Source organism: Falco peregrinus, chromosome 4, assembly GCF_023634155.1.
Source record: "Falco peregrinus isolate bFalPer1 chromosome 4, bFalPer1.pri, whole genome shotgun sequence".
NCBI classification, from domain to species: domain Eukaryota; kingdom Metazoa; phylum Chordata; class Aves; order Falconiformes; family Falconidae; genus Falco; species Falco peregrinus.
The window spans coordinates 36321273-36334900 of NC_073724.1; the positions used below are offsets into that span (position 1 = coordinate 36321273).

General features: G+C 34.4%; 1 protein-coding gene across 12 annotated transcripts in view; it reads right to left on the minus strand.

The window, feature by feature from the left end:
* Positions 1 to 13628, minus strand: part of DMD (dystrophin) — a 1160159-nt gene that overhangs the window by 261304 nt on the left and 885227 nt on the right. For all 12 annotated transcript variants that reach the window (XM_055801176.1, XM_055801179.1, XM_055801178.1 and 9 more), the window contains one exon: positions 6903 to 7057. In XM_055801176.1, coding sequence (XP_055657151.1) covers positions 6903 to 7057 — 155 coding nt within the window. The remainder of the gene's footprint in view (positions 1 to 6902; positions 7058 to 13628) is intronic.

Below are 13628 nucleotides of genomic sequence, written 5' to 3' on the forward strand. Positions count from 1 at the left end.
TTCGTCTATAATGAAATTATTAACATTAGATTACAGTTAACAACCAAAACCACTAAACTATCAATGAGCCGAATTCATGGTGATTAAGGAACCTCAGCAAGCCACTTGTGGGACAGACAAGTTGAAAAAAACCAATTAATTTAGGAACAACATCACTTTTCTCTTTGAGGTCGTTTCTGTTTATCCAAGGGAGGACTTAGCAGACCTACAGATGATCTATTGCCTTTTTGGAAATGATAAAGGTACTAGCCCACAGATGTATCAGTTCAAGTGGTGGGAACATTAACTTGTTCACACTGATACCAAGACTTTAAAGAAACATGTCCCTGAAGTCACAAGGATCCACAGATCCTGTTAGGCAACTACTGTATGACTGACGTTATCCTCTCCTGACATAACTCAAGAACTCTTTCCTTTTCCTAACCCTAAAAGAGTTTCTTAAAAATCACAAGAACGTGTTCACAAAGGTGGAAATGATGAATCACACCATATTCTGGGTAACATTGCGTCTCCAGCTCATCCTACCAGCATCTTGAAAGCATTGCACATCCAAGACAATCCTCTCACAAAGTACGCTACAAATACTCAGTACCCTCACCTGACTTCTCATCTGGGGTCTGCATAGTGGTGTCAGTACTGCACAAAAAGTACAGTCAGCTGAGTGAAGAACAAAGGTGAAAACTAGAATATAAGCAGCTACAATGACCTTCAAGATCTCCTATTTATAGGAGCTTTGTCTGGCATTTTTATTTATGTCTTTTTATACTTTTTTTTTTCCTATTTGTGGCTGAAATTTCACTATTCTTAGGGGAATTAGGAAGAAAAAAACCCCAAAGTATTGTTAACTGATGGTATTGCTGATAAACTTGAGATTGTATTTTGTACCTAAATATTTGTTTGAGAGTGTAGGCAGTTAGTAGAATGTCCTTCAAATAGGTAACAAATGGCATTTTAGGTATACTTTTTAATATGAATATGTTAAGTGATGTTATTTAACCAAGTAAAACATAAACCAACAAATATCTCAAATTAAACTCAGAGCATCTAAACCTTGCCAGAGCAGTATTCACACCCTTTTTATAGTCTTTTTTTCAATGTGTACTGTTTTGTTTAAAATAATTGTAACAGAATGAGGAACAAAGAAAACAACAAATACTTTAATCCTTTATCTGAAAACCACTCTTAGGAAACTTCAAAGATAGCCATATTTTAAACACAAAAGCCTTAACATTCTTGCACTATAAGCAGCTAATAAAGAGGGGTTTTTAATTTGCCAATGTTACTAACTCTGCTGGAGAGTAGTTCCTGAGAAGCATGGAGTGCTGTACTGATGAAGAGAGACAAATTAGTTTCATTAAAATTAAAGGGGTTTTGTATCCTTTTGTCTAATGGGAAAGACATTAGGACCCCATACAAATCTCACATATTCCAGAGAGCTCTGGATTAAATGTTTTTTGAAAACTTTGTTTCTCCTTGTATTCAAAAGGATAGTCAAAGGAGCCACATTTGTTCTTTCGAAAAACATGCTGATACATTAAATTATTTGCTCCTTAACATAATCTTGGCTGTGATACCTAAGACTTCAGACACTCACTTTCATTCAACATGAATAGTTCTACTGATTAAGTAAAGGTACTTAAGTCCTTATAGAATTCAAAACAAGCAAAGCTCTCAAACACGTGATGAACAGCTAGACAGAAAATTTATTTTTTTTTTTAGTAGTAGAGGCAACAAGATAAACATGTATTCTTAACATCTCATAAAACAAAATAATTGCTCTACAATTGCAATGTTTTGCATCAGTTTTTGCACTTTTAAATTGGTATCTGTTGTTAAGCTGTTGTAAATAAGAAGCTTCATCATGACATATTGGTCATAAAAAAGCAGTCCCTCCACATATCTACTTTCTTGAGCCTGGCAAAATTATTAAAAAAAAAATAAAATCAATAAATCACCACAACATGAAGATAAAAATTATCACACTATGGTTACTTTGGGGGGGGGGGAAGAAAAATATTACACTGGAAAATGACACATGACCATTGTCATCTTCATCTGACATCTTACATTTGCAGTGCTTTCTTGCTCATGCCCACACGAATGCAGCTCTATAGCCAGGACAACTGCAGGCACAGGCATGTAAACAAGCTTCCCATATAAACAATGTTCCCATAGCCACTTAGGGTTTTAATTTAATTGTTTCACTGTGCTCAAAGAAAGTGTACTTGCACGAAGAACTATATAGCTGTTCATATGCATGGAATTATACCAATTTCAAGAATGAGGACCAACATTCAAAGCAATAGAAGAAAGGAAAGGAAAAAGCTGAGTTTGCCTGGAAAATCTAGAAGGTGGCAATGTTCTTTAAAGTAAAACATACTGTGAATTCTCTCCTTCTCAATTTCATCAGTCCAAGCCTAACAGAACAAATAAGCTCTTCAGAAATGGCTCCCAGAAAAGTCTAGCTACTGAAACATGCTATGAATCTTCCGTATAACTTAACACACTTGATTATTCCTTGATTGCTGATGTGTAAATGTAGTTTTTCTCACCCAGAATGCAATTCAACTGTAAAGCAAATATGATTATTTTGCAAGTACTGTAAAGCAAAGTAATATTACGACAGGTACAGTATACTAAGCAAACCTATCTCCAGCAGAATGGTCAAGCTCTTTCTGTGCAGGCAGTAAGATTATACCTACAAAAATTATGCACAGATAAAGTTTACATTCTAACAATTGTATTTTTATAACAAACAACCACTGATAAGGACAGGTTTGCTGCTCAGAGACAAAACCTAGGTTATGATCTGACTTACAATTACTGTTATATTATGCATTTGCATAGGAAACAGGTATACATCATACTTTTGTACTGTTCACGTCATATGTTTGGTCATTTGTATTTCATATTGTCTAGCTGACATGCAAAATCACTGTTCATACAACTGGCTGCATTAGAGAATTAACATCAGCTCTCATGTTTACCCAAGAACTTATCTCAGACCTGCAAAATAGGTTGTCTAGACACCCAAATCCTTGCCACACCCTCTCCAGCTCACTACAACTTAAACAAATAAGGACAACATAAATCAAATCATATATTGATTCTTCACTGCCCATATCCTGTAGTGAGGAAAAAATGTTACTTTTTAGCTTTTGACTGATGCGAGTGTCCTATATCTTGTCTCAAGAGCCAAAAAAAGGGCATCTTTAGCAGTGAAAGCTCTTTGCTCCTGTTGTGTGGCCTGAGTTCCATTGAACTTAAGCATAGGAACTGCTGGAACTGCTGGGCAATGCAAATATTTGAGATATCTGTTAGACAGTGATGGTTTGGAGTACTAAAGAAATTTTCAGGGTACTTTATGTAATTACTGTCATAATATATGCTCTACTTAAGAAAAATCTAAGTCCCTTTTTAGCTTAATATTTAAGTTAGTGAAATTTAAACACTTTTGGTGGATTTTCAGAAAAGGAACACATTTAAGCAAGTGTTTATGTTTTATATGATACTTCACATAAAATATGAGTGTCCATAAAAGGAGGGAGTAACATAATACTACCATAAAAACCATTTTTTTATATAGTAAATTTCTAATGGTTGCTTCCTTCATTGTATTTTTTTTCCTCTTGAGAGCAATTTAGTTCCTGTTAGATTTATTTTAGTTAATGCAAGCAATACAGATCGCTTTCTCCTTAATTATCTCAGCTTAAATAATATAGTTATTCCTTGGAAAGTCAAGGCTTCTAAAGAGAAGAGGAAGAGACCTGTTTACAAGTCACTTTGGCTTTTGTCCAGCTGATCATTTCATGTGCTTTCTAGTGTATCTTTGCAGCATCAACAACAAAAAGCGAAATTAAAAAGTGGCAAGTGAAAAAAGCGAAGTAACCATCAAGTACTCATCAATGTGGCTATTAAAGGAGTTAGAATATTATGTGTTATAGTTCAATGTTATAAAACAGAACAGTAAGACAAAGGGTAAACACACAGCAATCAGCTACAAATCTACTTAAGCAAAACAAACCACAAGCTGGCAGATGTTGCCTTAATGACTGAAATACTTACTTTGGCTGAACTATTAGCAACAGGCAAAGTGGAATATCACTGCTGCTTGCCAGCCTGTTGTTTTACTAATCTAGTTCATGGAAAAGGAGTTTTCACATTTTTTACACTGATGCACAATTCTGATATAAATGGCAGGTTGGAGGAAAAGGAGTTCAAAACAATGTAAGCCACTCTTCATGTTTCTTTTTAAAAGAAATTATCCACAGAATAATTAGGCCCTTTAAATTGAGGACATGACTGAAGAAACCAAAATCTTTAGCAGAATATTTCCTCTTGCCAATCAAGATTTTTTATATATATATATTTATAAATATATTTATTTATAAACAGTGATAAAAATATTTATAAAATACTGAACCAATATTTTATAAGGTCATTATTTGGAATATATTTCAACATCACTGTGAGGTCACTGAAACACCAGAGCACTACTTACTCATGGTCTAGATGAAAGTAACGCTCAAAGTAACATGTATCTGGAATCACTGCATACACATCTCAGTGGAGAACTAGGCTGCTTGGAGCCTGTGACAAACAGTTCATGTGTTTCCTTTCTACTGAGTAAATATTCAAAACCATAAAGAAACCATTTGTTTTGCTCTATGCAATAACCTGAAAGCTGAAGTGTAGAGGGAGGGAAAAACAAAACAAAAAAACATCTCAGAAACAGAACAAATTGGCATTTAAGTCATAGAAAGGCCCATGGACTCCATCTTCTTTCCACAAAGCTGCTTAACAAAAGAAATCTAGGAGGTTCTTTCTAGAACTTACTCAGGAGCTGCTCCATGAGCAAAAGGCCTTGGCTACTGTTTCAAACAAACCTGAAAAATCTACAGGAGCAGAAAGTCCTCCAAGTACAATTTTTTTGCTGACTCGATGACTTAGTACATCCATATTTATCAATGTCTCACAAAAGACAGAGAAAAATGTGATACAGCCCTTAGTGAAGTTTATCAACTACTGTTTACAGCACACTCCTTTTTCAAGTTCCCAAATCATGCAGTCTTACAAAAATTATACACAAACAACTAAATTAAAAAAAAATAAATAGAAGGGTAGTAAAATCATACAATCAAAAAGTAGGAAATACTAGTTTTATAGTTACCTGTTTAAGCTTAATTGTACCCTTTTGTACCTCTTAATGGGAAATGTCAGCTCAGTCACCTAAACAGCTCTCTTCTAAGACACATAACATTTACTACAGTAACTTATCTAACACGAGATGTGAACAAGTTTGTGGGTTTTGGAGAAACCTGCAAGGAGCGTGTTCTGAAGACTTTGTACTCTCTGTTAGCCTAGCACTTGGCTGTGTCCGTGCAATGATGGAAATTCTCACATTTAGGCAACATTAGGCACACCTGGGGTTGTGCTTGAAGCATTAACAGATTTAAAGACCCATTCTTAGCTACAATTGCTACCTGAGCATCCACAGCAGCTACAGACATATCCTGGACTTCAGGATTAAAAAGCCATCTCACTAAGAGGGGGTTGTAGTTCTACATACAGACAAAAGCAATTTCCTAGTTATCTAGCTGTTTTGAGCTACTGATTTTACCTATTCATTGATAATAGCTTTGAACATTAGATACCCCACCTGTTTCTCAGACCACAGAAAACAAAATATTTATTCTTAAAAATGTGGCTCCTAATGCTCAAATGTCTACTACTGTAACAGGAGAAATGCAAGCAGATAATGGAATGTTTATACAAATTTCTCGATTCTTTTATTGCTATTGTTAACAAAAAAAAAAAAAAAAAAAAAAAGGTGAGCTTTCAAATTATTATGTAGCTTTCTTTTTTTGGATATCCATAGCACCTCTTCTCTCACTTGAACAGGATATTAAGTCAGTAGCATGTCTGCTTCAGAAAAAATGCTGTTAAAGTGACTCATTCATATGAACATCAACTTTGTGAAAAAAATAAACTAAAAGTGTGAATATATTTCTGTAGCCATCACTGATTTAAGTAACTGCCATTATGCAAGAAAATATCCTAAATTTATTGCATATTTATTGCATTTTTAATTACTTTTAATTTATTGTATATTTAACGAAACTGACTTTTCTGGCCTTGTTCAGAGACTTTAATTAGAAACATGTTAAGATCTAATTCAGTTCTAGTTTCAGTTATAAGCTATAAAACTTATTTTAAGATTCTGATTAAACTACTTTAATTTTTACATATCTAATGTGTGATGATTTAAAACTGTTTTGCCACTATAAAGAAAGTAATTTTTGTTCTGCAGTATGTTCTGATCTTATAGATTGCATATTGTATGATTCACAATGTGGTGGCAAGGTGCACAAATTACTTTTAGTATGGGAATCGATATCTAAACCAAACACTGCAATACTGTGAAATGTAATCAAGAATGTGTTCAAGGATCTAATAAAAACTTTCTTGACTAGAGATTTGCTTAAAAGGTAGAGGATAACATTTCTACTTTGAACCTGCTTCAATAGGATAGGTCTGTCATTTTCAGATTCAGTTTATGACTCAAAATCACTGTAGTGATTGTGATGTGGAGACAGTACACAGAATTGTAAACCACTTCATTTTAAATATTTTAAATATAAAACTTATCAACTGAAGTTGGTTGGCAACTGGTTACAACAGAGAAAAATTGGCAGGAGGCAAAATTATATTTGAGAGAATTAAATGGCCTTCCAGAGCTGTATTTCCAAAAGATATGACAGAAGAGTTGTCATCATTCTTTCCTTTCTCATTATAATCATGTCATTTTCAAAAGTTACATCTTCTATAATCTCCAACCAAAGCTGGACAATGAATGTTAATGAAGTTTAACAACAAATCTAATAGCAGAATTTATATCATACCTCTTATTAATGGCAGCCCATGTCGCATTAATGTTATCTGTCATCAGTTCTACTTTTCTGGTGTCATCTGCTGAATAATCACGGAGCAGCTTAAGTGCCATGTCATTTGCCACATCTACATTTATTTGCCATTGTCGTATTTCTTTTGAAAATTGCTGAAGTAAAAAGAGAAACAAAAAGAATAAACCTCAGAACACCACAAAATGATCATGCACATTGTATGTTTATTACAGGAGATGAACAACTTATGGCATATATATATATATATATATATATATATATATATATATATAAATCCCTCAGATTTACTTGTAACTAAAGTCAGAGTCTTTCTAAATGTTTAAATTCCTTTAGTTATCAGACCATAAGACTAATTCTAATCTTTGTGAGGATCAAGCAAACAAGTCCTAAATGCTGGATAAAAAATGACTTCTCAAATTGATAAACACTGATTAGATTGTTGATTTTTTTTTTCTAAGACAGAAAGAGATGGATGCATCATTATGTAAACTACCACTATTTGTGATGTTGAATTATACTGAGATGGAAAATACAGTGAATAATATGTTCTGTCTAATTTTCTTTATTATACTGTGAAATAATACTGATACTTGGACAACTAATACCTGTGCTTTGACTTTTTTAAAATTCACTTTATTTTTGCAAATTGTTTATGTAATTAGTGCCATCTACTGGAACAGCACTAAATCTGCAATACTACTACTGGTAAAACTATCGATATCTTTATGATGATAATTTATGCTTCTTGGTATTAAGGAAGCTTTTAAATTTTGGTCATACTTTTTTTTCTCCCACCCCCCCCACCCCACCCCTTTCATCACCTCTTTCTCCTCTCCCTCTCCCTCTCCTCTCCTCTCCACCAGCTGTCTTGCTACATAAGCAAGCCAGGAAATCCACAACACTCATTCAGCCAGCAGTCAGCTTCCATGCATCTTTCCTGTTCATCTGTTTCTTGGAGCAAATTTCCATATAAATGCACTGAAGTTGTATATTTAATCCGTTATGTGTAACAACAAAATGAAAGAGATGAAAGAGTGAAGATAATCGATGGTCTACTTGTACTTTTGTGCTAGGCAAAGACTACAACTACTCAATCAAATGAACAATGCAAGTAGAAAAAAAGATTGTATTTGTAAATAGAAACAGTAAATTGCACGTAAACATAAGAAGCTACCAACAGAAAACAAACAGCAAGGTTTGCCTGTATTTATTGCTGTGTTTTAATATACAAATTGGGAAATTTATGTGAAGAAAAAATAGGGGCTTTCCCCTCTCACTCTCCCAAAGCAGTATTCCTTTTGAAATCTTGTTTTGACTTCAGATAAGAAATTCTTCATGCAAAGCAAAACTTAAATATGTAATCCCTGATTAAACAGTCTAAATACTAAAAAAAAAAATAAAAATACATTTTGACTATTTTGTGCACTTATGTTTTTATCTCAGTAAGTCTGTAAGCTGATTTTGGTTAAGATTAGTACTGAAACGTACTTGATCTTTGAATGGAGTCCAGGTGGAGGTTTTTGGGGTTTCGATTTTTCCCCAAAACTCTTTATCTGTTAAGAAGCTGCTTCAACATCTCTAGGTTCTCTCCATAATTTAAAACTGAAAGCACGTTTTTCCTCTTTCCTGGGTTATTCCTTCATGACAGGGCAGATCACTTGATTACTGTGCAGCAGATAACCTCAGATACTCAGACAGCAACCTGATTATCTGTTTTGAACAAGGGATCCTATTTTTACCAATCAAACATTAGGAAGATGCTACGAACCCCTGCTCCTGAAAACCATCTGAACATGTTATAGTTAAGCTCACTTAAGGTCAAGCTGCCTAAACAATTTTTTAGTCATTCCCCTGTATTAAGTATGGAGATGTAGTAAGGAGAGGTGATAATTTTGTGGAAAACCACTACCATTACTTTGAAGAAGATACAGGCAGGATTCTTTCCTGCCAGAATTATGTGCAATAATATACAATAAATATAAAAACGTTAATATTTAAACAAATAGAATAAAATATATAAATCCAAAAATGTATAAAATATACAGCAATTATCATTTCAGTTTTGTAGACCTTTTATAGCAAGTATCCATTCTACATTTAAGTCTATCCACCTTTATTATGCTTTACCTTTTTTTTGTTTAACATTATGCATGCATATAGCTACTTTTTTCCAGCCAAAGAATCACAGCAGATCAGCTGTTCACTGCATTACATAGAAAAGTTACCATAACATATTTTCTGCATTGTAAATTAATAGCCTGTAAACTTTACTTTAAAAATAAGTTATTTTTGCTCACTCCTATGTGAATATAAATCACCTTATCAAATCTTCCAAACTCAGTTTTATAACAAAAATATGGAAAGATCCATTACAAGGTTATTTCCAAAAGTGGTGTTCTCATCATTAACTTCATCATTAATCCATTAATTTCCTGACAATACAACACTGGATCATCACTGGGGGAAAAAATGATGACTAGAGAGAGCTTTGCCAACAGAAACAATCTGTATTGTATACTTTATTGGATATTGGTATGCAATTTTTCAATAATTTTAAGGAATGCATGCCTGCCTTCAACTTTGCTTTGTGCACATACACCAAGAACAAAATATTGTGGTAGATGTTTTAACTGTCTCTCCCACCACAGGCCAGTTTAAGTCCTATTTTGCATGACTATAATGAATATTTTACAATTAAACCCTTGGCATTGGTGGTGGGGTTTGGTTGTTTTCCTTTTTTTTCTCTTTTCCTTTTTGTATTTTTAGCTCTCATTGATCTTTTAACTACTCAAAGACACATTCAGGTTTTTTTTAAAGGAAAAAGCTTCATTAATTTAATTTTGACATTTTTTTAAGCATTCTCTTTGTTTTGTCTGTGTCATCACTGGAATTTGCTGAGTTTATTAAAAGGCTTAAAGAATTAAGGCTGTGAATTTATCATGTTACTTAGTATATATTTCTTTTTAATTTTTAATTAGAAAACACTGGTTGAAGTTACTAAGAAGAAAGTCTTTGTAATTTAGGATCCTTGATTAAAAACAAGTAAGTAAATTAGAGCTGGGTTTTCTTCTATCCCAGGATTGCCCAGTGGAACAAAATAAATGATGCATAGAAGTTAAAATATAGCAATATTTATGTACAGTATCATCCAATTCTAAGCATGCGAATTCCTGCACTGAGCAGGTATATATGTTACAAATCTGGGAAATCAGGCTTTCTGTCCTTTTACTGTATGTCTAGAGCATGTTTTATCAATATACTTAAAGATTTATTTTTTTTAAATCAAGGAATTCTATTTCAGTGTCTGCATCATAGTCAATAACATTAACTTAATTATTAATTGTTTTGCTAAAATCAAAGCAGTACACTGTCAGTCCTGGAATAATAAAAATCCACAAGATGCTGAGACTGTACTTCATCTTATATTGGTACAGAGGGAGTGGCAACAGAGTACCTAGTAAGCTTTCCCCCTGCAAGAAGATGACAAAGGCAAGCAAGCTAGCCTCAGGCTTATCCACAAATCCAGGACATAAAATTCAGCCCCCAGGCTATGCCAGTGGAAGGCTGCCTGGCCTTTTGAGACCCAACAGAGCAGGAGATGTAATCCGGCTGCTATTTCATTTCCTATTTAGATGATCAGAAATAGGTGGTCAAGGAAGGAAAGGAAGGAAACCTTGCCTCCACCCTTCCTTCTCTTTGGCCATACCAGCTAAAACGGTACAGAGGAAGAGATACCTCACTAGTTCTTACCAAAATAAGGAGCCAAGGAGTGAATGAACACTCCTAGCAGGTTCAGGTTTTTTCATGTAAGCTCAGTTTCATTTTAAAAATAGACCAATTTTACACAACCTTATGTTCAGATGACTTGGGGACAAAAAGGAGCCAAAGTGTGACTATGTACTATTTATACACCTTTAACCTTCAGCCTGCTGAGGTAACCATCTGCAGTCATCACTTAATAAACAATAACAAACAGGGCTTTAAAGGGCAAAGGCTGTCATTGGTCAGAATGCCATACACTGACTCTCCGTACCTAACCCCAGTCCTTAGAACTCAGTTCTTAAATATCAAACTAAAAAAAAAAAAAAAAAAAAAAAAAAAAAAAAAAAAAAAGGTATAAAAATTAGCTCTGAATTAATTTCTGATTCAAAGGAATAATATTTTTAATTATCAGCTGTATGGTACCTGGTTACTTTTCTTTTAAATGTCAGAAACAAATGTGTCAAATTCTATTAAAAACATCACTGACCAAATACAAGCCTGCTACAGATTTTTTTTTTTTATGGTGACATTATAAAAAAATAAATAATCAAAAGACTTGTATTGCTGAGCTTACCATTTACTTGTATGTAAGGATGCACTATCAGAAAAGCATTAACACGAGCACTGATAAAAAGTTCATCTAGAGCTGAGGGGAACTTTTGCATTGACTCAGCTGTCTTTAGGCAAACCTTTAACGAACAAATCAGAATACTTGGTGACTACTTTCTCACACCAAGCTGTGTTGAGATACAAAGCTGGCAAAATGAGTATGTTTGAAGAATCTATTTAAGACTCAGACTGACCCCTCTTTCCCTTAACACAAATGAATAGAAATGACAGCTTTATTTTCATCAGTGTAACAGCAAGCCAAGAGACAGCATACTTATTCTGCATATTCAGGGGACAACATCAAAATATATGTGTTTGGCACATAAGCCTAGAAAGCCTTTATTTTGAGGACTTGATGTATTTCTAGGTCCTTTAGTTTAGATAATGTTATACTAAAGAAATCGAAAGCTTCTAAACCCAAAGAAGATTTCCATTTTCCTTAGGATTCACGACCCCTTATCTCAAGCATGAACACAACAGATGATGCTGTCACATCTGAGAAGCTTTCATGAGGGATTTGACACAATAGGAATTACTGGCAGACAAAGATAATTCCTCTAGGAAGGCTGGCACAAAAGAAAGTAGAAAAAGGAAAAGGAAAAGACACACATTCCCTCCCATTCTTTAAGACAGAGGTGAATTTCTTCTGGACTTGAAGGAGAAAGGCTAAGCAAAATCAACCAAATGAAAGTAAACAGCCCTGGAACACTAGAGATTGTTGATGTTCATATCATGAGGGCACAGCAAATTCAGATAGATTAGCTGTGACACTGAAATTATAGTTATAGACCAATGTTTGTAACTTGACACAATATGTCACATTGAATCCAGGCTGCAATGGTGACGGCTGAAGATACTGGTAGCCCAATTGCTTCATCTCTTTTAAAGGAGTGAAAAAAACTTGCAGGTATCCTTTCAAAAATTCTGCTTATACATAGAGATACATTATATGAATAAGTATACTAGTGTGCTTTCTCTATAACTTGGATGGAGGACGAGAAGGGGTTATTCTTATTTCTCTCCTTGGACCGTGTTGATCCAAAAAGCCCATTTTTTTCCAAAAAGCATTCACTCTTAGATGAACCTCATCTAAACTTCATACATTCTTGTAAAAAAGTGGACATAAAATCCATTTCTAAAACTATATCTGCAATTATTTTCCTAGTTAAGTAATTTGTGTTCAAGACATAAGACACTCCAACACGATGACATAAGACTGTGTTTGCATAGAGTGGGGTTTTTTTTGTTAATTGAGTCTTTACAGAGCTGGAACATTGACTTTGTTGAAGTTGGTTTGTGTTTTTTTTAAACCATACACTGGGCAGAAGCCAGAACTCTCTCTGCAGAAAGACAGTGACAAATGGGAGTCTTCTACACTGAATGACAGTAGTATACATAATCTATAACTCTTTCTAATACATTAGTAAGTGATTGCCCTTGTTTACTATAATCCCCACTTCCCAAGCAATGACCCTTACAGTATAATCTTAAATGAGAAAACTTAACCCCATCTCAGCCTTAAAACAATGGCTTGATGAACGTTTTAATGCGTTTCACAGGCAAGTGGGGGGCAGGCGGGAAGGGAGGGGGGCAAGGAGTGAAAAGCCCAGCAGATTTTGTTGTTTATTTCTGAGTATCAGAAAGGCAATGACTAACTGATGATGGAGATAGCTGAAGACCAAACATGCCGTTATACAGATACTTCCTCTGGTAGCAAAACCAGTCGATGAGGACCTCACCCCCCTATTCTCCACTGCAGTTCATTACCATTCAGATATGCAAATAAGGCTGTTCTAAGTCTGCAAACTTTAACCAAACAGCTGAGTGGTAGGAGTTAAAAAAAAAAATAAAACTCTGGTGAGCAGGAGAGGAAAACATATCAGAAAATACTTGTGTAACTATTCTCCCAAATAACTAAAATGTAACTTTCCATTAATGTGGAGGCAGGACTCACTTTAAAAGGCTGATCAACTGGTTGGTTTCAATCTTGTTTTTCTCCAACCAGAAAATGAGATATTATTAATCTGAAACAGCTGTTCTCAAAATTTATTCATGAAGAATGTCACCAAAGTATGACTATTTCCATAACAAGAAACTTAAAACCTGATGCAACAGTTAGGGCATATTTACATTGCTACTTGAGGTATAGCTCAACTACGTAAGTTAACTGAGCTGTGCATTTTAGCATCTAGAATGTGACATGCGTGCTGAAATCACAAGAGCAGCCATTTCAGGTTTTTTGCAGTTAAGAACCCTGTCAAGGCTGAACCCAGTGAGATTATCTTGTGGCAAATCTAAAATGTTTGATTTTCAAAATATCTCCACATAGTTTGT